The sequence below is a fragment of the Erpetoichthys calabaricus genome, chromosome 1, assembly GCF_900747795.2.
Source record: "Erpetoichthys calabaricus chromosome 1, fErpCal1.3, whole genome shotgun sequence".
In the NCBI taxonomy this organism is placed as follows: Eukaryota; Metazoa; Chordata; class Cladistia; order Polypteriformes; family Polypteridae; genus Erpetoichthys; species Erpetoichthys calabaricus.
This window is the reverse complement of record NC_041394.2, coordinates 125,343,174-125,370,696: the sequence shown is the minus strand read 5'-3', so window position 1 is coordinate 125,370,696 and position 27,523 is coordinate 125,343,174. Positions and strand designations below refer to the sequence as shown.

The 27,523-nt window shown below is 38.5% G+C and overlaps 1 protein-coding gene across 2 annotated transcripts; it reads left to right on the top strand.

The window, feature by feature from the left end:
- Window positions 1-458: 458 nt before the first annotated feature.
- Window positions 459-25,607, top strand: LOC114655113 (uncharacterized). Of its 2 annotated transcripts, none has more exons than XM_028805998.2 (11): window positions 459-545; window positions 619-692; window positions 2,622-2,727; window positions 6,661-6,755; window positions 10,281-10,434; window positions 11,713-11,836; window positions 12,021-12,109; window positions 12,261-12,367; window positions 18,478-18,601; window positions 19,594-19,741; window positions 24,207-25,607. In XM_028805998.2, the coding sequence occupies exons 1-11, from the start codon at window positions 491-493 to the stop codon at window positions 25,186-25,188; spliced, it is 2,058 nt and encodes a 685-aa protein (XP_028661831.1). In that variant the 5' UTR covers window positions 459-490; the 3' UTR covers window positions 25,189-25,607. The 2 variants fall into 2 exon arrangements, with proteins under 2 accessions (XP_028661831.1, XP_028661828.1); XM_028805995.2 differs by having other exon boundaries at window positions 12,021-12,112.
- The last annotated feature ends 1,916 nt before the right edge of the window (window positions 25,608-27,523 follow it).

The window sequence follows — 27,523 nt, the reverse complement described above, 5'->3', positions numbered from 1 at the left end:
CCTCATGAGTTTCTGCTGGAGACTGTTGAAATCAACTCCAGCTTTCATATCAAAAGAGAAAAAAAAGTGAAGAGCATCTAGTCATAATTATCAATACTAGTTAGCATTACATGACATTAGAATTATTTCAGAAACTATAGGCTAATTTATTATAAAGAGTAGTTAACTATAATAGAGCTTACCTATGACTGTATTTGCTCACAGTGCATTTACATGTCTGTTTAATGACACGATTTTGCACTATACGGTAAATATATTCTGAAAATAAACGATTATATACCTTTTTCTTTTAAATAGTTTATAATGTTTTTCTTTTTCTTCTTTTGAACTTGATGATAAACTGGCGCTCATCTCACTTCTTTGACATCGTGACCCGAACCTTTCCGCTAAAATTATAATAATTAATTGGATAATTAGGCGCCAGGGGCGCGAGTTTTTTTTTTTTTTAACTTCCTGTGTGGCTAGGGCTACGAAATTTGGTTGTTTGATCATGTCGGGAGGCGTGTGGCATTTTTTATTTTGCTGTCAAGATCGCAAAAAGAAAGGTACGTGCGGTCATGAGAGTTTAGTATTGTACTTCTAAACTGCGTGGTTTTATCCGTCTTTTTGTTTGTGCAGATGCTCAGGATGAAATCACCGAAAAAACTCGGCAGAGCGCCGAAAGAAAACCGAGGTGTGGAGACACTAGCCTGGTAAGGGTCGCCTCGCTAAACTCCTTTATTTTATTCATAGAGCGTTTAACGTGTGGTTGATTAGTTGTAGCCTTCATTCATGGTTGCTTCGAGCTTGAGTCAGGACGAACTCCTAAACAAAAACATAGTATGTTTTAAGGCCCATTAATAGTAGCCCGCCGTTGTGTCCGTTTCTGCCCATCTGAAGGTGCCGAATGACGCCTCTATAGCTAAGTTTCCATCCAGTTTTTTGCGACGTTTTGTTATCGACAAACAGAATATACGTAAAAAAAATGTGCTAAATTTGCTGTCTCCAGCCTGTTTCCATCAAACTGGCTTTTTATCGATAAAATGGTGTGCGTGATGACGTCATCCCCCCCAAAACGAACTGTCGCATAACTTTTGTTGTATCGCGAAAAAAATCTGCTCTTGAGCCGTTTCCATACATAATTTTGTGTATGTCGCAAATTATCTACCTTTTGTTTTCCACGTTACACCCCCTCCACTAAACAAAGAAATGGAGAGATTATTCAGACAGTTTTTTGAAGTTTGCCAGCTTACTGTTATTTCAGTTTCACAAATAATTGGAATTGTACATAATATCCGAAGACGACAGCAGAATGAAGCAGTTGCTTGTCTGATAGCCCTAGAGCTCGAAGAAAGTACCCCAGTGCGACGAAACCCACGGGTATGGGAGAGACGACGGAATAAGACCTTCTGGGAGGAGGTGGTGGAGAGACACTTAACAGAAAATCTCTGGCTGCAACATTTTATAATGACACGGCCGACGTTTGAGATGTTGTGTGGATTCATCAGTCCTGATGTTGCGCCCATCACAGGTTGCCACCGACCACCGGTTCCAACCCAAAAGCGGATTGCCATCGCCCTTTACAAGCTGGCAACCTGCGCCGAGTATAGAGTAGTTGGAGAAACTTTCTGGGTTAGTAAAACTACCGTCCATCGATGTGTATATGCTGTGTGCACCGCTATTAAAGAAAAAATAATGCGGCGTTATATCAGACTTCCGACTGTAGCGGAGGCCAATGAAATTGCATACCGCAATTCCTTGGTGCATCTTGTGCCACAGATTTACGGTGCGCTGAATGGCACGCATGTGCCTATTCTTCCCCCGACGGAAGGCTACCGCGATTACATTAATCGCAAAGGGTGGCCATCTATTGTTCTCCAGGCCCTTGTTGATGACAGGTGCATGATACGAGACATTTGCGTTGGCACTCCTGGAAGTGCCCATGATGCAGCTGTGTTTGCAGCATTGGATCTGTACAGGTGAGCCTACCTTTCAACATCCCTTCACAGTGCGATAACAACTGAATTAACCTGCTTCCCTTAAGGTTTTTAATTAAAACTGAAATTAATACAAAATAACGACGTTTAATCAAAAAAAAAACTCTTCATCAGACCATGCGAGCCGCTCCGCCTTTCTCGTTTTGATTGCACGTGATGAAAATGTGACACATTTATTTGCGTTAAAGCCCTTTTTTCCGACAAAAACTGTTTCCAATGTAGTTTTTGCGACATCTGAAGTATCGACATGGAATTTATGCGCTAAAGTTAAACGGAAAAATATTATGTCGACATGTACAACGTTTTATCGATAATTAGCATTTCCATCAGCTATATCGGTAAAAGAATTTGAAGCGCTAAATATTTTTTCGCAAAAACTCCTTGGATGGAAACCTGGCTTATGTTTCGCAGCGATATCTGTAGATCGCTTTGGCGGAGCACAGCCGTTTTATGTTTTGCATTCACCGAGGTGAGCCCCATCACAAGTATAAGTAATGACCCCTAGTTCCTCCGTTTACATTTTGCCCCAGACAGGCAAAAAATAGCAGCCATCGTGCTATTTAGCGTGCTTTAATAAATGGGATTATTTAAAGGAGGCACTTTTCTCTCCCCCCCCCAACCCTGCCATTTTTTTTTTATTTTCAGGTTGATGATGGGTGTATACGGACTCCCAATGATAATGCTGGTAATGCAACTGAATGCAACGCTTTAGACTTGCAGCGAGAGGAACGTTACGAACAACAAATTCGGGGTGAGTGTTTATTAAAATGTTGAAGACCTGCGTCTAGACTGCTGGCCTTGAAAGTGTTGGTGACCTTGTTAATTGCTCAAACTGTTATAATCTTTAACCAAACTCTAAGATCATACTCGGTTCTTGACAAAAACTTTTTGTATTCTAAAATGTTACAATGTTGTCAAACTTCTCTTAATCCATGTGGGTCGATGATAGGGTAATACTGGATTTGTAAGGCAGGAGCAGCGCTGTTATTTATCTGATTAAAAAATTACTTTGTGTGTTTTTTTTATTTGATTTATTTTAAACTATTAAACCATCCGATTCTTTAGTAATACAAGTGTTACAAAGGTTACGCTAGTGTTAAAAATAGCAAATGTGAGTTAAATTAAAATAAGAAATGAGAATTTGGATTTGACAATCCGTTTGAAAGCGCCTGACACCAGAAACAGACAGTCTTGGCCAGTGTAGACTTCTGCCTGTGGATTCCCCCCTCCCCCTTCCTCTCCCTTCCCTTACCTTAAAAGTTGCCAGCTGACTGTTTGAGAGCAGAAATTAAACTGGAAACCACCAGGTTTGATGTACAGTTAACACCTGCAAATACTGTACCTTGCTGATTTTTTTTGTAAAACTTCATTTTTATCAAAGCTTTTGTTACATCTTAAATGGAGGTCATGTTTTGGCTAGTTTAGTTTCTACTGCTGACTCTGAAACTATGCAAGTCATTTTAATCTGCCTATTACCAAATTATACAAATTAGATATGAACAATTTATTTTATTTGAAGATTTTGTAAGAATCCTTTTGCATAAAGCCTCCAGCACAAAAATGTAACAACTTAATGTTTCTACAATTGGAGTGTGTACACACACACACACCCACCCTTGAGATGGCTGGTATACTTTAAAGTAAATTGTTGTTTAATCTAGCCAAGATCAGCCTTTATTATATTTTACATAAAAATAAAGGAACCGTGGCATTAGTATCTTATGAGGGGTGTTGGGTGCATACAATACTGGTGGTTGACAGAGGAGTTCAACAAAATGGGAAGGGCATACATGGACCAGAAAAATTAACTTTGTTTACCTACGTAAAAAAAATAATTTCCATGGGTATTCAAGTTGAGACCAAAAGCCTTCTCTCTCACAATTTAGGATCCCTAAGCATGAGTGTTTCAGTTTACTCCAGCAAAACAAAAGCATCAAATGCAAACTGCTCACACAAGAGAATAAAATTAGGTTATTGAAGTGCTTTGTGTATGCGCAGTATATTTAAAGGTTTGCCTTGCATGGAAAATACCATAGCCACAGTGAACTATCCAGGGTCATAGAGAATTCCTTTTAAATAAGTGCATTTAGGATGAGGATTCATTTGTGCTAAATCCAGCTAACTTAGCAGTGTTGCTTGTAATTTTATGAATATTAATGGACAAAGGTTTTCCTACCAAAGTGATTGAATATCATTTGTTTTACTTCAGTGAAAAATTTCCAAACATTGACTTAACATATTCCTTTTAATGTGTTTCACCTAGCCAAAAAAAAAAAAAAAAAAATTCCTCCCACATCTGTAGTATCTGTATTATCCCGTCCATCTTGGCGGTGATCTCCTCAGACCTGCCTCTACTGCAAAGAATCTTGGTGTCATTTTTGATTCCTCCCTCTTATTCCACCCACATAAATCTTATTAAGAAACATTTAATTTCACCTCCGTAACATATCCCGTGTTTGCTCCTTCCTCTCCTTTTCTAATGCTGAGAAACTTGTCCATGCTTTTATCACATCCCGCATAGATTATTGTAATTCCCTACTGGCAGGTGCCCCTTCTAATCTTGTATCGCAGCTCCAGCTTATTCAAAACTCTGCTGCAAGAGTCCTTACACGGACCAGCAGCAGCGAGCACGTAACACGCATCCTGCTCCAACTTCACTGGCTCCCTGTTTCTTACAGAATTGAATATAAAATTCTATTAATAACCTACAAAGCCTTAAAACGAACTTGCGCTAATCTACATCAGTGACCTTCTCCATCACTGTGTGCCTCTCCGCCCACTAATGTCCTCTGATTCTGGCAATCTTATTGTGCCCCACACTAATCTATACTCCATGGGTGACTGGGCCTTCAGCTGCATAGCACTCAGACTCTGGAATGACCTACCGAAATTAATTAGATCAGCCGACTCCATGAATTCTTTTGTATATTAAAAAAAAATCCTCTGTTCAGGAAGGCTTTTAGCTCTACTTGACCTTACTACCCTTCTCTCGGTTTACCTCTGTCAAGATGCTCATGTAACCTGTATGTGTGTGTGTGTGCTAGACCATCAATTACAGTATATTGTCTGTTAGGCTTTTCTCTGATTTCTCTGATTACTCTTTTTCTATTTATCTGGTTTAGGGCAATGCTATATACTGTAAAGAGTAAGAAAGAACGGCAGGGTATAAAGTGCCTTGAGCATGGGAAAGGTGCTATATAAATAGTTATTATTATTATTATCGTCATCCTCTCTGGTACAAGTGTATAAAATGGAGAGCTATTCATATTTATATGTATATTAAAAAAAAGTCTTGTACCATTACAGTGATCCCTAGCTAGATCATGCTTCGACTTTGGCGGCTTCACCCTATCGCGGATTTTATATGTAAGCATATCTAAATATATATCACTGATTTTTCGCTAGTTCGTGGATTTCTGCGGACAATGGGTATTTTAGTTTATGGTACATGCTTTCTCAGTTGGTTTGCCTAGTTGATTTCATACAAGGGGGTGCTATTGGCAGGTGGCTGAGAAGCTACCCAATCGGAGCACGTATTATGTATTAAATAAAACTCCTCAATGATATGATATGCTTCCCGCTCGATGCTTCGCATACTTAAAAGCCCGAATAGCACCTATTGATTTTTGATAGTTTGCTTCTCTCTCTCTCTCTCTCTCTCTCTGTCTCTCTGACATTCTGTGCTCCTGACGGAGAGGGTGTGAGCAGAGGGGCTGTTCGCACACTGGCCTAGAGGATACGGACGCTCCTCTAAAAAACGGTGAAAGACTACCTTCACGTTGCTCCCTGTCGGGTGGTGCTTCGCATACTTAAAAGCCAAACGGCACCTATTGATTTTTGATCGTTTGCTTTTCTCTCTCTGTCTCTCTGACATTATCTGCTCCTGACACTCACTCAGTTGAAGAGGAAGATATGTTTGCATTCTTTTAAGCGTGAGACGGAACTGTCATCTGTCTTGTCATGGAGCACAGATTAAACTTTTGAAAAAGAGACAAATGTTTGTTTGCAGTGTTTAAAAGTTCCTGTCTTTTATTTCATGTCTAGAGGGCTCTAATAATGTTAAACGTATTTAGAAGGTCCGTAAACAGGTTTTCTATGCTCTGTGAAAATATTTGATTTATAAATAAAGAATCCTACTTTGCGGAAATTCATTTATCGCTGTAGAGTCTGGAACTGATTAACTGCGATAAACGAGGGTCGACTGTACTGCAAAGAATATAATATTGTACATGTAGGTCCCAGAAAGGAAACTGTATACGTTGAGGCAAATGGTTCACTAAAACGGGTTGTTTGATTCGCTAAGTGCTACTTAATTGGGAGATTACACAGATGTGAGAGATTTCATGAGATATTCAGCTTTCATTATTAATAAATGTGTTTGTATGTTGTGTGTCACACCTCCCTTATTTTGCATACACCATTTGAAGAGGCAGTCTTCTCTTGTAAAGTGTGTGTGTGTGTTGCCAGATTTGGATTTTATGGTTGTCATTGTCCATGTTTGGCTGGCTTAAATTTAATAAAAAAAAAAGGCTCAAAAAAAGAAGTCCCCATATTGAGAAATACATACACACCAATAGTGGGGTTATTCGGTGGTTCATTATGGCAATTGGGAAAGGAAACAGAAAATTTTACCACTAATAAAGTTTTAATCTTTTTGTTTTGTTTTTTTTTTTTTTCCTGTAAGAGCTGCAAGAAAAACTGGAGTTTGCTGAAGTTAAAAACAAAGAACTGTCAATGCACCTGGATGAGCTGCGAGACTTGCTCAGCTCACCTGGCATGGTAATTGTACATTTGTTTTTAATTCTCTCCCCACAGAGGTTTATATTGTCTTAATTGAATGTTTGGGGAAAATAGAATATGCTCACACATTTTGTAGCTAGGAATGTTTATAACTTGCATGTACATTGGTGATTGTGGTCAAAAATGTGTTTGTTAAATTGCGATTCTGTCATGTTAAAAATAGCACACTTGTTTTAGCTCTGTATGTGGAGGTGTGTGTCTGTGGAAACCGATGTACACCAATGGGTAAATTTTTTATTTTTATTTTTATTTTTTTTGGGAACTTTTTCCAAATGTGTGTGTGTAATTTGTGTTGTCCAGTTGGGCCAAGTACTTACAGTATCTATGCACATGTTTGTGAAGAGAAAATAATGGACACACAGACACATACCAGGTTGATGGCGTCAAAAAACCTACACCATAAATACAGCAATAAAGGTATTCGAGTGTCCACTAATGCAGATATAGTGCGTATCTTTTGCAATATGTTTTCAGATGGTCGCCAAAGCGCAGCCTGATTGTTGCAGTTGGGACACAAAGTATGTATTTTTGCTCACTTTTTTCCCCCTAAAACCCCCATGTGCAGCTTATACATGAGATGCTACAATATCAGTGTCTGATCTACATCAGCCATGCTGCCTCTTGCACTATTGTATGCTACCACAGCACAAAGCTTAGTGACTTCCACATTTCCTCTGACACAAACATTGATGGTTGCCGCATTCTGAACAGTTGTTAGGGGACTAATGTCTTGCTTCTCCTTGCATTTGATCACAATTTGGCTTTTTTTCATGCAGCTGCTGTTGCTCCACGCTGAAGCATTCATATAACTGAATTCATTGGAAACATCACGGCGGGTTTCTTGTATAGTATACCACATGCATTAGGTTTACTTTTCGTGTCGTCTGATTACCAGTTCACATCGTCCTCACTATCACTTGATTCAGGAAATGTTCAGTTTCAGTTTGTTCTACAACTGCACTTACGGCTTTTCTTTTGCCATTGTGCTTTTAGTGGGAGGCTGTGCTCTGAAGAATATCGATGAGTTAAATTGGCGAAGAAAAATGCGGAGAAATAGTAATTGTTTTTACTTCAGCCACCAGAGGTAAACAGAACACTGTCCCAAGCAGCATTTGTGCTTTAAAGCAGTCATTACACATCACTCTGAATATCAGTTGTAGTTAACTGGAATTGCTTAGGATTACAAGCACAAGTCACCCTTGGGATTCACACCAAGGAGGTTAAGCCGCCTCTCAATGTCCTGTAGCTTGCATACTTCATTTAACTTGATGTATTTATAACCCCAATTCCAAAAAAGTTGGGACACTGTGTAAACTGTAAATTAAAACAGAAATCTGTGATCTATAAATCTCAAACTCATATTTTTATTCACAATAGAACATAGAAATATCAAATGTTGAAAGTGAGACATTTTACTATTTCATGAAAAATATTGGCTCATTTTGAATTTGAAGGCAGCAACCCACCTCAAAGTTGGGCTGGGACAACAAAAGGCAGGAAAAGTTTTACTAAAAAAAACAGCTGGAGGAATATTTTTGCAACTAATTAGTTTCATTGACAAGAGGCAAGTAACAGGATTGGTTCTAAAAAGAGCATATTAGAGAAGCAGAGTCTCTGAAGTAAACATGGTGAAAAGTATCATCAATCTGCAAAAAAAAAAAAAAAATCTGTCTACAAATTGTGGAACAATTTCAGAATAATGTTCCTCAAAGTAGTATTGTGAAGAATTATCTCATCTATGGTACATAATATCAAAAGACTCGGAGAATCTGGAAAAATCTCTGCACAAGGGACAAGGCTGACAATCAATATTGGTTGCAAATTATCTTTGGGCCCTCAGGTGGCATTGCATTAAAAACGGGAATGATTCTGTCATGGAAGTCACTGCATGTGCTCAGGAAATTATCTGTGAACACAGTTTGCCACGCCATCCACAAATGCAGGTTAAAGCTCTATCAGAAACGCTGCCGTCTTCTCTGGGCCAAAGCTCATTTAAAATGGACTCGGGCAAAGTGGAAAACTGATCTGTGATCAGACAAATCAAAGTGTGAAATTTCTTTGTAAAACATGGATGCTGTGTGCACTGGACTAAAGAGGAGGAAGAGAGCCATCCGGCTTATCAGCAATTGGTTGAAAATTCTGCATCTATGGTGGTACACGGGTGCATCAATACCTGTGGAATTAGTGCCTTTCTAGATTTACATCCTCCTATCAATGCTGAAAGGTATATACAAGTTTTAGAGCAACATACGTATGCTCCAATCCAAACAACGTCCCTTTCAGGGAAAGCCTAGAATATTTCAGCAAGACCATGCTAAACCGCATATTACAGCAGCATGGCTTCATTGTGGAAGAGTCTGGGTGCTAAACTGACCTATCTGCAGTCCAGACCTTTTCACCAATTGAACATTTTGCCGCATCATGAAATGAAAAATGATGGACTGTTGAGCAGCTAGAATCTTGTATCGGACAAGAATGGGACGACAATCTTCTTCCAGAAGTCCATCAACTGGCGGCCTCACTTCCCAGACATGTATGGACTGTTAAAAGAAGAGGGGATTTTACACAGTGGTAAACCTGGCCCTTGTCACAACTTTTCTGAGACGTGTTATTGCTGTCAAATTCAAAATGACCTTCTTTCTAAAAATGGTACATTTTATAGGTTTTCTATGTTCTGTTGTGAATAAAATATGGGTTTGAGGTTTGCAAATCATTGCATTCTGTTTATATTTCTTGGAATTGGGGCTGTAGTTTCAATTGAAATATTTATTTACTTTATTCAATTCTCTATTTTACATGTATATGTAAGTAAGATATCTACTACTTGTATGGTGTAATTGATTTACACAGTATTCTAAATAATTTTTTTAAAATAGGTGGCCCTGTTTCATGGTTCAAAATCTTTGTAATTGCTCACATTTGGAACCCAGATCTGCATTACTCTTAATCCTTGAATTAACTGTAGATTATAGTGTCAAATTTTCAAAAAATCTTGAAGCAAAAGTTTCTTTTGAGTATTCAGTAACTGGAGCCTGTAAGAGATGTCATTGGTGGTGTGTTAATTGCATCATGCCTGTTTATAATTACCAGTTTACCAAATCGTGTTTTTGGAATGTGAGAGAAATGTGTGAGAAACTCTCACACAAATATGTAAATATGTAAAGGACTTTGAAATACAAGAATGATCAAACCAGGATTTGAACTTGACCTGCAGTAACTGAAGGAGTGGGTATAAATACTTTCCTGCCAAACCATTCCATTTTAGATTTGGTAAAATTAGAAAGCATTCTTTAAGGAAATTTTTTAATAATTGTGAACAAATTCCTTTGACTCTTCCCACCCAAATGGGAGCACATTTCTGTCATTTTGCTGCAAAACATTTGGGTTAATGTCCAGTTTTATTGAATGTTTAGAATTACACATTTTTAACAAATTACCTCTATCCGGTCTGTCAGTCTAATTTGGAGGATACTTGAATGAGATAATGTCCTATTTTATTTACAGGAGACCGACAATAGCTCAATAACTGTGGGCTCGGCAGAAAGATGGGACAGTTGGACTTTCAGACAGCAGCTAGAAACTATGGAAAAGGAGAAGCGGGAGCTTGAAGCAAAAGCCCAACTTGCAAATGAGAGTGTAAAAAACCTGAAACATGAAAGTAGGTTTTTTTTAAATTGTGCATGGATTCTCTCCCAGATTTTAAGATTTTTGCTCTATTCATAAAACTAGTTTTTGAATGTAGTTTGGCTGCTGTTCATGTCAGTTTCCCAATACTTCTCGTATGCAAGGTGACTAAGTATATTGATGCATTTGCTTTGGGATATTACCATTAACTGGATCTCGAAGCACATTTGTTCAGGAAACTGTAGTAAGGGTCGAAACCAAAAACTGGAGAAACTTGCTAAAACTGAATCACTAAACCGTGAACAATGTCAAATTGATTATTGCTTGAAGTCGGTAGCCAACAGGCTTAATGTTGCCAATATCTAGACACCAAACCATTAACAGAGTTGAAGTGAGAATTTTAGTGATGAATATCTTTACATTGATTGACTCTTGGCAGTTAAGGGTTGGATTAGTAATTGGAAACTGCAATAAATGCAGCATGGAGCTGTAAAACATCATCAGTGACGTGACACCCCATGTCTTTGGGAGGTAAGCCTTCACTTAACATCCGTCAATGCAGAATTAATGTCAAAACTTACAGGGTGGTGATGAATGCAAAAAATAACTAATTTTCATGTTGTTAAATGGGTGTTTATTAATATTCCCTAATTTGTAAAGCCTCCAAGAAACCATAACATCTGAAAAATGATTTGAAGCAAAACGAACATGTCCCAAATCATAGTATTGTGTATGTGTGTGTGTATATATATATATATATGTATATTATATAAAAGCTAGGGTGATCCTGGTTACTGAGTTGACCAAACTAATACAGTATACAGGCATATGCTGCACACACTCCAATTCCACTGTAGCAAAATGGTGTTACTTTTTCTGATGGCACATGAGACTTCTACTACAAAACCCCAAAGCTATCAAAATGACCTTCCTTTGTAACAGTGTGTGTGGTGGTTCTCTACATGCTTGTTTTGCTGTAAACAGTGAACTGATTGCTAACTCTCAACAGAGCATATTTAATGCTAACAAACTCTGATTTCTATGTGAAACATCAAAACTGTAAAATCTGCATACAGGCATTCCTAAAAAGGCAGCTTATCACAATCATCTATATATTTTGTCTAGCTTACCACATGTGTACCATTTAAATATTTGATTGTCGATCTACATACAGTAAATTTAAATTGCATTTGAATCCAGGGTCATATCTGTTTTGATGTCTACATTTTATATAAGCTATATATTGAATTCCATGGTTTATTTCTTTCACTACAATGTCTTAAGAAACACCTTTACAAAATGTGTTTTTTAGTTGCTGTGTTGCAGAAACGGTTACAATTAGCAGAAAATCCTCCTCCTTTGTCATCCCCTCCCCGGCCTCCAACACCGCCACTGCCACCACCTCCACCACCACCTACCTCACTCAACCCACTCCGGTAAGTATCATTGTATCTGACCAGCATATTAATTGTTATGGTCAGGGTGGTGGGGTGGTTTGGGAATGATTCACAAAATGAATTTTAAAGTCCATTTTGAATTTTTACTTGGTATGATACTTGATGATAAAATATTTCCTAGAAAATATATAGTACAAGAAAATAATTTTTTTTTATTTTTTAGGTCTTTATTTTCTATCATACACAAGAAAAAAGAAACTAGTAACCCACCTGGTGAACATTCAGAGCAAGGAAGTATTCCTGTTGCTTCAGGTGGTAATTGTCATTTGATATAATTTTTTTGCAAATCATTCTTTTTTTTTATTCTGAAATGCCAAAGCCACTTACTACTTGGATAATATTTCATTTATAAGCACTAGAATATCCTGCGTCATTGTCATTGTACTTTTTATTCTTTATGTAGGTGAAAGTTCATCTTCCTCATCCCCCCCTCCTCTTCCTGTAATGAATGAGATGCTGCAGTTGATAAGACATGGTGTTTCACTAAAACCAGTAGTTCCACTGCAGAAAGTAAGACTACCTCTTGTTAAACTGTAAAGGGACTATACTGTCTTACTCTGTTCAGAATTTTTGAACTTAGTAATTTGTACTAATTCAAATCTCTTGTACTATATGTTAATGATCACATCTTGGAACTTTGTATGGTAATTATAGAGATGTTTGAGAGAATGAGTTAAGTGATTGTTAAATCATTTTGAAGTAACTGGTGTTTTATGTAACTTCTGTACTTTATAGTGGTGTAACCTCACATCCATTTATCCTATTCTAAACCTGCTTAGGCAGGGTTGTGGGGAAGCTGGAGCCTCTCCCACTAAAAATTGGGTGCGAGGCAGGAGCAATCCCAAGACCGAGTGACAGTGTTAAACATTTGCCAAAAAATTGACTGGGAAATATCCTTTTTTGCCACCGTATACAAGAACAGTTTAAATTTATTGAAAATGACTTTCAGTATGTTGAAAATATATAAACATTTTTCTCCCCTCACCCTGTAAAGAGGAAAATCCTGCGATTTTATTCAGAGATGTCCTAAACATTAGTTTTCCATCAACACTGCTGCTGCTATTTGGTGCACTACAGTAATCCCTCGCTATATCGTGCTTCGCCTTTCGCGGCTTCACTCCATCGCGGATTTTATATGTAAGCATATTTAAATATATATCGCGGATTTTTCGCTGCTTCGCGGGTTTCTGCGGACAATGGGTCTTTTAATTTCTGGTACATGCTTCCTCAGTTGGTTTGCCCAGTTGATTTCATACAAGGGACACTATTGGCAGATGGCTGAGAAGCAACCCGGCTTACTTTTCTCTTTCTTTTGCGCTGACTTTCTCTGATCCTGACGTTGGGGGATTGAGCAGGGGGGCTGTTTGCTCACCTAGACAATACGGACGCTCGTCTAAAAATGCTGAAAGATTATCTTCACGTTGTGAACTTTTGTGCAGCTGCTTCGTGAAACAACATGCTGCACGGAGCTTCGCATACTTAAAAGCTCGAAGGGCACGTATTGATTTTTGATTGAAAAACAAACTCTGACTCACTTTGTCTGCTCCTGACGGAGGGGGTGTGAGCTGCTGCCTTCAACAGCTTTGTGCCGCAGTGCTTCACATACTTAAAAGAAAAACAGCCCTATTGATCTGTTTGCTTTTCTCTATCTCTGTGACATGATCTGCTCCTGAAAAGCACTCCTTTGAAGAGGAAGATATGTTTGCATTCTTTTAATTGTGAGACGGAACTGTCATCTCTGTCTTGTCATGGAGCACAGTTTAAACTTTTGAAAAAGAGACAAATGTTTGTTTGCAGTGTTTGAATAACGTTCCTGTCTCTCTACAACCTCCTGTGTTTCTGCGCAAATCTGTGACCCAAGCATGACAATATAAAAATAACCATATAAACATATGGTTTCTACTTCGCGGATTTTCTTATTTCGCGGGTGGCTCTGGAACGCAACCCCCGCGATGGAGGAGGGATTACTGTATATAGCAATTTATTGAAATAAGTGGTAATGTCGTAATACAGTACAATCCCTCTAAACTGACCTTGCATTAACCGGCCTACGGATTAAGTGGCCTGTTAAAATAAAATTAAAATTTTAATCCCGAGTTCGTCTTTATATTATATGTATGCACTTCCTTCTTTCCTGGAAGGTGAGATGGCTTCTACTTTTCAGAGTGATTTCCGTTTACATATTCCTTTATGAATTTTCCACTGTACCTTCTTTCTACTTGGGAGAAGCAGGGGAGCCACCATCAGGCTTCGCAACAGGGGAGTTACCCTACCTGCTAGTACAGCTGCCTTCCACACTGGTTCGGTAGCCCTCCGATCCCTGGCTACGTCGGCTCCATTCGGACCAAGACTTGGGTTCTTTCCCCAGCGGCCAGGGCGCTCACACTGGGGCTAAACTAGCCCAAAGCCTCCACAAGTGTCGCAGCCTTTCGACAGCCAGTCGTCTTCAATACCGGTCACTCCAGCTCCGTGATCACTCAGCTGGAGCGACTGCTTTCTTCAGCCCCACCGAGTATCAGTCAAACACTCATCTGCAGGGGTTCACGTCCCAGCTGCCTGCCTTTGCTTCATTGAATCTGCATGCACTCACTCACTCACTCTCCTGCACCAGCTTTCCTCTATCTGCTTCCTTCTCCATTAACCTCCCATTCTTTCCTGTTCTCCCCCTAGCTGCCTCGCACTTCTATTTTATCACGGGGACGTGGATCAGATGTGGCAATTGGCAGTTCCCGGGAACAATTACGGATGTGGACGACTCCTCACCGTGATGCGGGCAATCCTAGCTTAAGTGCACAGAACTCCCTGGGAACCAATCGGCCACACATACTCGCTAAGCTGCGAATGCGGCGATTTATTTATTTAAAAGTGGCCTTTTTGACTTGAGCTGTGGGCCCGCTACACCACACTGTCAAGTCGTTGTACGAGAAAAAAGCCTGTGTGCGAAATCATGGATAAAGCCTTGTGGATATGGTTTCTTCAGGAATGTCGAAGAGGTACAGTACATAACTTAGAAATATTTTTCTTCATGAAAATAGGTATGCATCGGATTAACCGGCCAAAATGGCAACCGGCCATGGGTCCAGTCCCAAGGTGGCTGGTTAAGAGGGATTGTACTCTATAGAAATGATTACAACAAACTGAATATATAAAATACGAAAACCAGCACCAGCTTACATTAACACAAGATTAAACACTTGACACTGCAGCACTTGAAATGATGCCACACAATTCAAACAGCAATACAAACCATACAAAAAGCAACATCAAAGCTCTCTTAAGTCAAGGATTTTGGTAAACGGTGAGTGATAAGCCAGCGGCAAGGGTGAGGGTTCATGTTACTGTGGAGGGAGATAATGCTTCATTAAAAAAACAAAGCTTTCTCCCTAGGATTAATGACCATGCTAGTTTGGGTGCTATAGTTGCTTCATCTTTTTCATTTGGAACAGATGGGGGATGCTAAATATGTTTAATTCTAAATTAGTGTCCTCCTCACCCCTTACAGTAGTGTCACAAGCACTGAAAATATTCTTCCACTCAACTCTTGCTGAACATTGCACTTCATTGCATTGAACTCTCCAACCAGGGGCTTTCCCTTTTTGTTTGTTTGCACTTGTGTGATCAAACTGGCTCCTTCCTACCAGAGTTCTTTTGGTGAACATATAACCTTGGTGTCTTTGTTTCTGGATGCTAGTGGTGCATGATTAAAATGAAATCCATAACTGATGATTATTGCCCCTGATGATATAATTGCGATTTACTTTTGACAACTCAAATAATTAAACCAGTCAATAAATGCATTGCAGGCTTTAGAATACAGTATCTAAACATATTAATAAAGCACTGGACATCAGAGCAGTGCATCGCTAAGCCAGACAGAACGTATGTATAAAGCAAAAGATGACATGATGGCTGTGCAATGCACCCACACGCAACTCTGCACAGAAGGGGTCAAAGTAAAGCTTGCCCTGTATGGAACTCCCTCTGTACAACTTGGTTAGCATTATCTATGCCCAGGTCATTTACTATGATTGAACTTGGCACGTGTTTTTCACTCAGTTTAGCACCTTCACTGATAGCTGAATTCTGTTGCCAATATGAGGATCTTCTGGTGAATATTAGGTAATTAAGGAGCATGGGAAATGTCTGGCATTTTGCAAGATCTATAATATATTTTTAAATGTGCTATGCTTTTGTAACTATTAACAATACACCTTTGTGACTTTGGACATGCACACAACCTCCTGCTGAAGGTAATGCTGAGTTGCTGTCTGTGCCAGTTAACAAGTTTGGGTATTATATGTGATTACTCTTTAGAAGGACCTGTCTTATCAAAGTCACCTATTCAGTTCTTTGTGAATCTACAAGTACGTACATTTTTATGCTAGTTTTTTCCTCATTAAAAAAAAAAAAAAAAATTAATGGATGGCCCTAGTTTTACTAATGAAAACAAGCTAACCATTCAGCTTTATAAGATAGCCAATCGTGGAAGTGAAGTGCAAAAACAGATTCTGCATCTTTACATAGCATAGTAACTTGTTTATTTTACCTGTACTAATTGTGGCAACAACTGATCTTTTACGATAGATTGTAATAGATATTTAACCCACTTCCTATTGTCCAAATGACTTGAAATTTTGCACTCACTTCCGATGACAATACATGAATCAACTAGTTTCACTAATTGATCCATGTTAATTAAGAAATGAAATTTTCATATGAATAGTTTAATATTTCTATCCGTTATTAGCACCATCTGTTGGTGAATTCTTGAAGTGTTAAAATATTGATTACAAAATTATTATACTAAAACAAACCCAAGACTAAAAAGTTGAAAATAAAATATATATATTAAAAACCATGCTTATATTAAGTGTACTAAAAAGTAAAAAAGTCTCTTGTGCATCACTCGTAAAATAAAAGCGTGGGCACTTTTGCTAAAATTTTAAGAAATGTTCTTTTGAATGTTTTGCTGAATAGTGCTCACGCTTTTATTTTACGAGTGATGTATGAGAGACTTTTTAGTACACTTTTTAACTTAATATAAGCGTGGTTTTTAAAAAGTAATGGCGCACTGCACGGAATACACTTGACTTGAACATTCATAGTTTTCATACTCTGTACGTTTAGCATTCTTTTGCTCAGAGGTTGATGCACTTGCTGCTTCCTGAGCAGCTGTTCTTTTCATCACCCTAGCGACCTGCTTCTTCTCTTCTTTCATCAGCATCTTTTCGTGTTAAACCTGATTGTCAGTATTTGTGTCACATTTACTTAGTAAGTCTTCAAACTGCCTCAAGAATGATTTTAAGATATGAAGAGTTAGGGGAAGTGACAGCGAAGGTGGTAGGGATGAGAACCGCGCCCGTATGCATGTGCTGCCCTGTTGGCTAATGCCGAGAGTTGATTCTACAATAAAATAAGAGGAATAATGTTGGAGGTTCATCGTCCCAAAAGCGGATAGTAGAGGTCACATAGTATGTGTACCAAAGTTCAGGTCAATCGGTCAAACAAGTTGCGAACTACAGCTGATTTAAAATCCTGGACAGACAAATGAGTCTTGGGTGTTAACTGAATTATTTTTTTCCACTTGCGTGGTGTTCTACATATTAAAATTTTCATTACAAATTTTATCGGAAATAAACTATTTGACACGCTTTAGTTTTATTTTCGAAGTTTACTTTTGTCATTTCAAAATATGAGCGCTCCTATAGAACAAACTTGTATACCTGTAAACTTTGAATACAGACTCCATGTCCAAAGATCAGGTAGTGGTTGTATACTATATTTAAAAATGCATGTACTTAAAAGTACCAGTGACTTAATTTCATGTTCTGTATGGAAATTTTACCATTCCATTCTCAGTGTTCAACTGTTCCCTATTACGTTTCGTTATATATGCATTGCGGAGAGTTTCCAGTGTGGGGTTCAAACTCTTGGGCTCTGGGTTTATAATCCAGCAGGACTAACCACTGAACTACAGCTGCTCAAAATACCTTGAAAACTAGGGTGAAAATATTTTAGCCATATACACTGTATTCACCATTAATAGTTGATATTGTGAAACTGTGTTTTTATACAAGTATATTGTAATTGGAGGTGGGGTGAGAAATGCGCAGTCCTTCAGATAGTGTATTTCTTTGATCCATTTGAAGTATAGATAAGTTCATTATTAGACTTTGTACTGTGTTATTGTGTACTTTTTGCATAAACTGAAGTTTAAGAATTTTGTTTTGTTAGGCTTTAATTATACAAAATGTGTCTTAAATATTATTTGAGTATGTGAAATAAACATATTGGTTTTAAAATCCATTTTTTGTTCCTTTTTTTTTACTGCTCTTTTTATGGAAGATATATTCCCTACATTTAGAAAGGCTTGGAAAATTTTATTTTTAATGTTAGAAAATTCAAGGACTACATCCATATTCAGCCCGAGAGTGGTGACTGGGGAAGTAAAGGGCAAACGATGCTATTTGCAATTCTTCTTTGATATGTCTTAAAGTGCCCCTGTAAAACATATGAAATGGCTCAAGAAGCCATTCTAATTAGAAAGGAAGTACATTTAACTGTTTTTGAGTAAGTACCAATTGCTGCCACTTAAGAAAAAAAATGCTCCTTTTGTTTAGGATTCTTTAACAGAGGATACCTTGAGTATTGGAAAAAGTGTGGACATGAGTGTTGACACGATTGAGCCAGAACTTGATGGAATTCTGAAAAGGCGGAAGCAATGTGCAGATCATTATATCTCTGGTAAGGACGTTTGTCATTTCTCAAAATGCTGAAAAGCGGAGGAATCTTCCCTATTCAAAATTGCATATGTGAGGGCCTTAAAGTTTAGAGTTCAAGCTTTTGAAATGTCTTTGTTGGTAATTGCAATCATTAAAATCCTCTGTACTTCCACATTGAAGAATGTCCATTAATTTGAAATTTGAAGTATTGGAGAGAAAATCTGCCTGAAAACAGAAATAGTGACAAGAACTATACATCATAGTTACCAAATTTAAACCTGTGCTAAACTTCTGTCAGTCACTCGACTTTCTAAATACTTTTTTAACCTTTTTTACATCTTAAAACCATGGGTATGTTTGTCTCTGCATTTCACCTAACATGGCCCTAAAGGCCTTGTTTGGCATTGTTGCTGCTTGACACCCAATTGGTATAATGCTAGAGAAGACTGTATACATGTGACTGAAAAGTCTAATCCTCTAGGTACATATCCTGGGACATTGGGAGCCCAGCATGCCTCATTTGAGAGGTAGTTGGTTTCATAGTTAACTGCCACTTGGTGATTTGTGGCACAAATATTAAACTTTCCACGGCTAAGGTCACTCTGCTGCTCATGTTCTAGCCCTTTGTAAAGCAGGCTTGTTGGGTATATCTGGCCACTGACCTTGGCTCAGCTGGAAGTTTAAGTGTTATTTAGAATTGGTTCTGAAAAATGATGGTTTCATTGGTAGTAGTTTTTTTGACTTAATGAGAACATCAGTTGGTGCAGCATTCCTTCTAGTTTCAAAGAATCCTCTGAAAGCCGTACTTGTGTTATCTAGTTTTAATATGACAATAGCAGGTAAGGGCGATTTATAAAAGATTGAGTTAGTGTTATGCTCCTTGATGGCAACGTTTTTATGTTTTGTGTATTGAGTTTGGTATTTCTGGATATCATGTTCTGCTTTCTGACAATCATTTTATATTCTGTGTACAGTGAATGTGCACCTAAATTGTGTGTTACTTTAACCCACCAGATGGATCACTGGAATCTTTAGAGGTGGACCTAATTACCGCCTCTGAGAAGAATACAACGGGTGGCTTCACCTTACAAGGAAATGCTTCCAAAGGTGATCCTAGTTTTCCCTGCCAGCCTGCTGATGCTACCGAGGATAACACAGTCAAGTAAGTAGAAATACTGAAGCATCCAAATGCATCTTGCATCAAATGGTAAAATTCATATTTTGTGTGTTATAGTGACAAGTGGTGATGATGGTGATGCATTCGGAGACATTTATTGGTCACTATTCATTTGCGGTTTGTTTTTATTGTTGCATGTTATATGGTTTTTAGGATCACATCTTTTCCAGTAAACTCTTAAATTATAGGTTACTTAGACCAGGCACATCAAACTCGCTACCTTTGGTGGGCCCCTTCGATTGCCATACATGCGTCAGCGGGCCGCACTGTAACACTTAAAGTTAATTTGCTTTTCTTTAAACTTTAATTTCCATACAATCTCCGTACAACAGCGTACAATTAGTCTTCGCCTCTTAGCTAGGTCCTTTATTATATTCGTTATATTCATTGCTTATATAGTAGTCTTACAGTGTGAGATCTATTTCTTTTGTCCCAACCCTTGGCATCTCTTGTTGGTAACCAGTTCGTCAATATCCGGCTTAATCTTGTGTAGCTGCAACTTTTATGAAGGATGAAAGGTGCTCGACAGGAAGTCTTGAGCGATGTGGGGTTTTGGTAGCTTTCATTAACGAAAACAATTGCTCATAAAGGTAAGTACTTCCGAACATCTGTACTCTCGATGCCAACTTATGGATCTGCACATACGAGGGTGGCAGGTATTCATACAAGCCTGGCACACCAACTTCATTGTATTTTGCCTTCAGAATAGAATCTGACTGCAGTTTAATCAATTCCATTTGGATATTCTCGGGCGCATTCTCCTTTTGTAAGAGTATGGTGAAGTAAACAGCACAAAGTCCTGTTCGTGTGAACTGAAATTACGAAAACCCTCACCGAATTCATTGCTCAGTAATTCAAGTTGGAAAACGAATCCTCCAAAAATCAAATTTTACTTTACTAAGTTTACTTCAAAGTTTATATTGTAAAATAAGCCGATAGTGTAGGTCAGGGGGCTTTTTGCCTAATTTTACAAACTCAAAATTTGTTAATAAACAACTCGACAACTTCTCGCGTCCACTTCAGATCTTCAGCTGTAGTCTGCACTAACTGTTCGTTACAATACTAGCACAAAATTATATAAAACTAGAGCAAAAAAACATGAAAATATGCGAGCTATTGCTACTTGTGATGGTCAGTTCTGCCCAGTGGCCAGTCTCGGCAGCCCAGCCAGTAGTGTAGCCTGCCAGGGGCAGCTCTAGGCTCGTGGCGGCCCTGGGCAGAGAAAGAATCGGTGGCCCCTTCACCCGCCAATGTCAATATGGTATCTTATGCATGGTGAATGGCCACGTCGGTTGCGGACACTGCATAGCCGCCTCGTGCTCATGACACGCTTCTATATACGCGTGTCCGTAACTTGAAAACCAAGTGGCGGCCCATGATATTCTCATTACGGCAGAACGTTAATACTACATATAGCTTACTGCTCCGACTCGAGCGACATTAGTAAATACAGCGTACTAATTAACAAGAAACACAATGTTTTTCGGCCACATTGCCTTCAGCGGTGTCGTTATTTTCTTTGTTTTATGTTCAATATATATTGGCGTGGCGGCCCTGTGCAGGTGCACAGTTTGCACATGCCTAAGGCTCCCCCCGCTGCCAGGCTGCTGCAGCCTAGCACTTCAGTTGCGACATCGTGGCTTTAACTTTGGACAAGGCTCGTGGCTATACTAGCAGATGACGTTTCCGGTGCCGTAATGCCATGGGAAAATGCGCTTTTGTCAGAAGGCACTAGTAAGAAAAGTCAATAAGTAACGCCGAAGATGTACAAAATGATTACTATCTGTTGTCTTTGCACCATTCTGCAAGTTTAGTCCTGACTAGGATCTGTCATGCGGGCCGCACGCGGCCCAAGGGCCGCGTGTTTGACATGCCTGACTTAGACGCAATTGATCTTTTTTTTTTGTCAATTTCCAGTCTAACTTGATTTATAGAATTAGTCCAAGTACAAACAAGCATTTCTGCATTCTTCATTTTATTGAAGTGCCAAATGCAAAAACATTTATTGGACACTGTACTCTTAAATAAATTGATTTGATAAATTATGTTAAAATGTGGTGCAACACTTGAAATGAGTCTTCAGATATATATATAATGAGCTCCATTGTGTTTTTAAATTTTGGCATTTGTTTATTGATTTCGGGATCTCAAGTTACACAAATTTAATTGGCTAACTACTTTAGTGATGGATAACCTGTCCCTAAAGCTTTAATTATGAAAAATGTGTGTAAGCTAACTTGTCTGGATTTTTTTCCTAGACTGTAAACAATTCCTTTGGTTAATTTATGACTTAAAAGTATCAACACTCTTCTCCAACGATATTGTGAATTAAACCATGAGATGAAAAAATAAGGAAATGTGTATAATTAGACAAATGCATACAAGAGAGAACTTTTTGCCCCTGGGTACATTTGGTTTTTTACAGAAGTCCATTAAATAAATAAATATACATACTATGGTCTGAACACACCAAAATGATTAAAAAGAGAGAACTTTGACTTGACAGTCACAGTAAGGCATTATGCAGGCATATTGCCAGTGGTATAGGGGTCCCAATAGTATGTCTTGATGCATTTCTGAGTAATTTGTTGGATGAAAGTAACTGACCTTGCCAACTTAATCACCTTGTTGATTTGGTAGACCTCTCTTGAAGTGATTTTACTAGACCAGAAGACAACAGCATAAAAGAAATTATACTGGCCTTCTGAGAGTTGTAGCTTCTGTAAAAGCTGTCGCTACCCACATTAAAGGAACGCAGTATTCTAATAAGTCTGTGCTACCCTTTTGTATGTCATTCCTGTGCATTAAGCACCTGTCCAGCCTATCATTTGATGTGTACCTCCAGGTATCTGTAGCAGTGCACCCTCTACTTTCACTCCCTGAATAGTGAGAGTGTAGAGGCTCTTGTGCATTGAAAATCCATAACCAGTTTTTGGTTTTTCTGATAAGTTTTAGACCACTGTTTCTTCACCAAGAGACAGTCCTCCTCCTTTCTCCTATACACTGCCTCATTTCCCCCTTAACAATACATCCTATTGTGACAGTGCTGGTCCGCTCCATGCTACTGGTTGCATCCTGGGAGCCTCTAACCCACTACCGCCAATCACGTACTCGAGGGATGAGCCAGTGGATCAGGACACTTGCAAAGCAAGGGGTAGGTGCATAAAAGTGCAAAAGTAGTTTTATTAAAAATAGTCAAAACCAAATAGTCAAAGTGCAGTGCAAAAATGTTCAGTAAATCCATAAAAAAAAAAAACTGATGATGAAGGGTAAAAACGGCTCTAATTAAATCCATTAAAGCATTAAAAACCACAGTGCAGGAAGCTGTCTATAAAACTTTGAGCCCCAAATACTACCCTTTTTAAATCTGGCACCTCGGACCATGCAGGAGAAGGAGACACTGACCACTAGGTGCAGTCAACCTACATATCCTGGCTCTGTTCCCTGCTACTCTTCCTTCCACATGCGAAGGGCAAGCTGTTGAGCCCCACATGCCTCTCCTGCAACTCGCACTCTGCCCTTGTGGGAGATTCTGTCAATCAGTCCACTTCCATTCCCTGTCAATAGCTCAGTAGGAGCATCCTTTCTTCAGCTTCAGGGTCCTGTAGCCATTAAGCTCACTTCTGACCACCTTCCTCTCACTCACTGCAGTACTGGTGCTCTCGCTGTCTCTACTTCGTGTCTGTCTTCTCTCCATTTAACCTACACCTGTTGCTTGTCTTTGCTGACCCTGGCCAGTCCTTTTTTCTTTTTTTTCCCTACCTCCTTTTTTGCCTTCTCTTAGATTCTTTTCTGATTCCTCCTTACTGTGCCAGCTCCCTTTTTTTTTCTTTTCCCTGCTTCCATGGGCACAGCATCAGCTTCCATGGGCACGCGCAATGCAGCTGATGAAGCAATTGAGACAGTCCACATCCTAATGTATAGGTGCGTCTCACCCACGTTACTCCACCAATCTCCCAAAGCTGTGTGAGCGTCAACACCTATGGAGATCAAGCTGGCCACTACATTATTTCAAAATCGCCACCGTTTTCGTGGTCACGGACACACTATCCCACACTCGTAAGTCATGACTTGGTGTTATATTTGTATTCTGAGGTATATGCAGTGAAGAGAAAATGAGCTTCTATAAAAAAGCTGCTGCCTGGAAAATTTTTAGTTTAGTTTGTATCAAAACATTGAAACAAAGTCTAAGTGTCTTGTGACACTGTTCTGTATGAAACATCTGTGAGTAGGCTGCCAGAGTTTAAGTACAATTTCATTGTAGTTCATCTGAATAAAACTTGCAGCAAAAAGTAGTTAACTGTGGCCTTCTAAGCAAAACCACTTTAGAACCACAATTTCTATTTTTTAAGCACTCTGGGACAGAGTTTATGGTGTGAGAAATTAATAATTCTTTGTTGGCTACCTTTTCACAAGCTTATCCTGAAAAATCAATTTTTTTATTTGACAGAACACCAAGTAAAAATGAAGAGGACGATTGCAGTGGCAGCTCTGGGGATGATGGTAGTACTGCAAGCACCCTTCCCTTGTCAGCTTCTCTTGACAACCAAGAAGATGTAGATGAGATGCTGTCCAAAGATGAAATGCCATGCAAAGATCTCAGTTCTGTTGGGGGTAATTTAATGGGGAATATAAATATTGACCTACAGACCAATGATCATGATGTCCTTGGGGCCATTCTGACTGATCTCATGACCACTTTAAAAAATCAGGACTCTTTGGAGCTTCAAGAGGAAGGAGACACCATTGTGCCAGAAGCTTCAATTCCTGAAACACCCAGTGGTGCAGATACATTGTATGCAAAACAAGAATTTCTAACAAAAGAGAAATTGAACGAGTTCAAGAATAATACAGAATTTGAAGTTAATCATGAAAATCTTAATGACCAATTGTCCAAGCCTCTTGAGCACGATGAAGTCTTATGCAGACTTATCCAGGAAAACACCCATCCTGTTTCTGCAGATGTGACACTTCCATTACATCTTGATAGCAGTAGTCCACTGGTCATCACTTTGCCTGCTTCTACTTCAGTTCACAAGGGCAGTTTGCCATTTTCAGGAAATATTGTTGGTGCCAGTACAGGAACTCTGGAACAGAGTTCTCTGCAGGGAATAAACGAGCAAGAAATGAGTGTGGAGACGCAGCCTTCAGAAGGTTATAGTATTCACTTGCATCAAGGAGATGGAAATGTTTCATTGCTAGAATATAGCAAAAATCATACAGTTGATGAAATCCCTTTGGTAATTGAAGGTGATGGAGTGCATGGGGCTTCCAGTATTCTGAAGAGTGACCAGTTCGTAAGTGACATTGGACCAGATCAACATCAGGAAATGGTCTGTGAAGAAAATTCTTCCTTGTTGGTAGATTCTGAACAAAATTCTTCCTATGGAAACCTTAAAGATAATAGTGATAACTTAGAAACTTTTTTCTGAAACTGATTCTTTAATGAGTTTTAATATTTTAGTAGTGGTTGACTTTTGGGGTTGTACTGCACAAGGTGTCTTTTTAGAAAGGAGGCTGATTATTGTTTGAGGGTGGACTCTTGCAGGGGGATTGGCAGATGACTAATGTATGGTGGAAGCTGTCTGACACCATTTAGAATAAGAGGATTTTCTTTTTTTGGATTCTGCGACGTTTTGGAAACGCCCTAACTCACTTTGTGACACAAAATTAGGGTCATGCACTTCTATTAATGCATGGAGAATGTAGAAGGGGTATTTTAACACCACTGTGTGAGTGCAGTGGCCCGATACCTGTTTTGGTGTGTTTTTGAATGTTTGTGTTTTTTTTTGCCATTCCAGTAATGGAGCAGTATTTCCTTTAGAGTTACCCTTTTTTTTTTTTTTTTTTTTTTTTTTTTTTTTTTTTAAATAAAAATTGTTTGGTCTCTCTATACCCCTACACCCCACTCCTTTATAAATTTGCCAAGGGTTAGGCAGTTGGAAGCCTCAAAGATTTATAAAGTGTGGACTTTAAAAACTTGCCGGCGTTTTTAGGCTTTTATTAATTTTTTCCCCCCTTTTCCTTTCTCAACTTTTTTTTTTTTATTGCATATTGGCTATGGTGCATTATTAAGATGTTCCACTTGAGGGGGCCAGAATACTTCACATTAGAAATGTAAATCTCTGTGACCAACAAATGTCTGTCATGTATTTCCAGATTGCTATTGTCCTTTTTTTGCAGTCTCCTATAAGGAAAATACAAACACTATAAAGTTGGTGACATGGCCGTGCTTGCATTTCTGTGTAAAAGCTGGTGATTTGTTTTTATATTTTTTAAATGCTTTTCATAAATATCCTGTCTCGCAGGCTTTTGAAACAGTAAATTCTGTTCGTTAGGAGTGAATGGTGTGTTAACATCGGCATGTATTTTAAACAGTATTTACATTCACTTTTTGAATTCACACTTTATTATATACAACTGTTTGTCATCTAGAATAAAATACATCATACAAAAATGTATATCCAATAAAGTTGTTCCTCTGAAAAACTGATCAGTACTTCTTTTATCCACAAAGATTCAGTAAATGCCTACTAAACAAGATTACATTAATTTTGTGTTTTTGCCCTCACATATTTCAACCCAAAATGTTTTTCAACTGTGCACGCATGCAGTTCTTTATGTAGAACAAGGGTCAGGGTGAAGATGCAGTGAATTGCCTCTGAAATCTGCTTTGTTGAAAGTTGGATGATAAAACTGGATATTCAATATTAAGCTATGCTCTTTATACATTTGGGTTTCCTCAATACACACTATGTTCAGCCTTTGTTTCATACTGTATAAGGACCAAGTGCTTGTGATTGGGGATTGATTGGACTCAAGAGACAGTGCAAAATAATAATGGTCACCTGCTTTTGCAAATCCTCTTTCTGGTAAATTTTCAGGCTGTTGGTTTAATTACCTAATTTTAAATAACACCCAATACACCTTGGTGGTATCTTGAGAGGCAAAGCCTTTCTGAATACACCTGATAATATCTACCAGATTATGTATTGGGGTACATTTCCAGTTGTAAATTTCTTTCCATATAATGTAAAACTGATGGATCATGATGAACTGCTTGGTCCTTTATCATTTAAACCTCATTTGTTAGGGAAATGATACAGTTTACATGTGGTTTGTGTTTTTATTAAAAAAAAAAAAAAAAGAGTGGAAGAATTAGCTATGGATTTGGAATCTTCAGTCATTTAACTAAAATAAAAGAAGCTCTTATGTGTTGCATCTTGCATAATTACCCTCTCCAACCTAAACTGTGCTTAATGTTCGGAAAACATCTGGGGTTAAAGCAAGTCTGAACCTCTGCTTAAAGGAAGCTGCCCGATTTTTCTCTCATCCCACCCATTTCTATTCCAGAAGCAATGTGGATAAGGTGTTTTGGTTGTGCACCAAGTTAACATCATTCTGGACAAAATTCTTTTTAATGTCAGATGAATTTGGTGTCACAATCACTCCTTACCCGTTAATAGCTGCTGTTTGAACTCCCGCATAGTCTTAAAGTGGAGAAGGACAAATTGCAATGGTTTATACATAATTACTAGCATGTAAACTTTACTTGCTCAACTGGAAGAATCCCAGCCCACCTCCTATAAGTCAGTATGTAACTGATCTTCTGTACTAAACATATGGGGGGGGATTTTTAATAAGACCAATAAAGTTTTAAAAATAATACAAAGTTTTTTTTAAAAACATTCCTTGGGTTTCAGAATGTAATGGTAGATATCTATGTGTGACTGGCTTAGAATTAGCCATATGGGAATTGAAAAATAC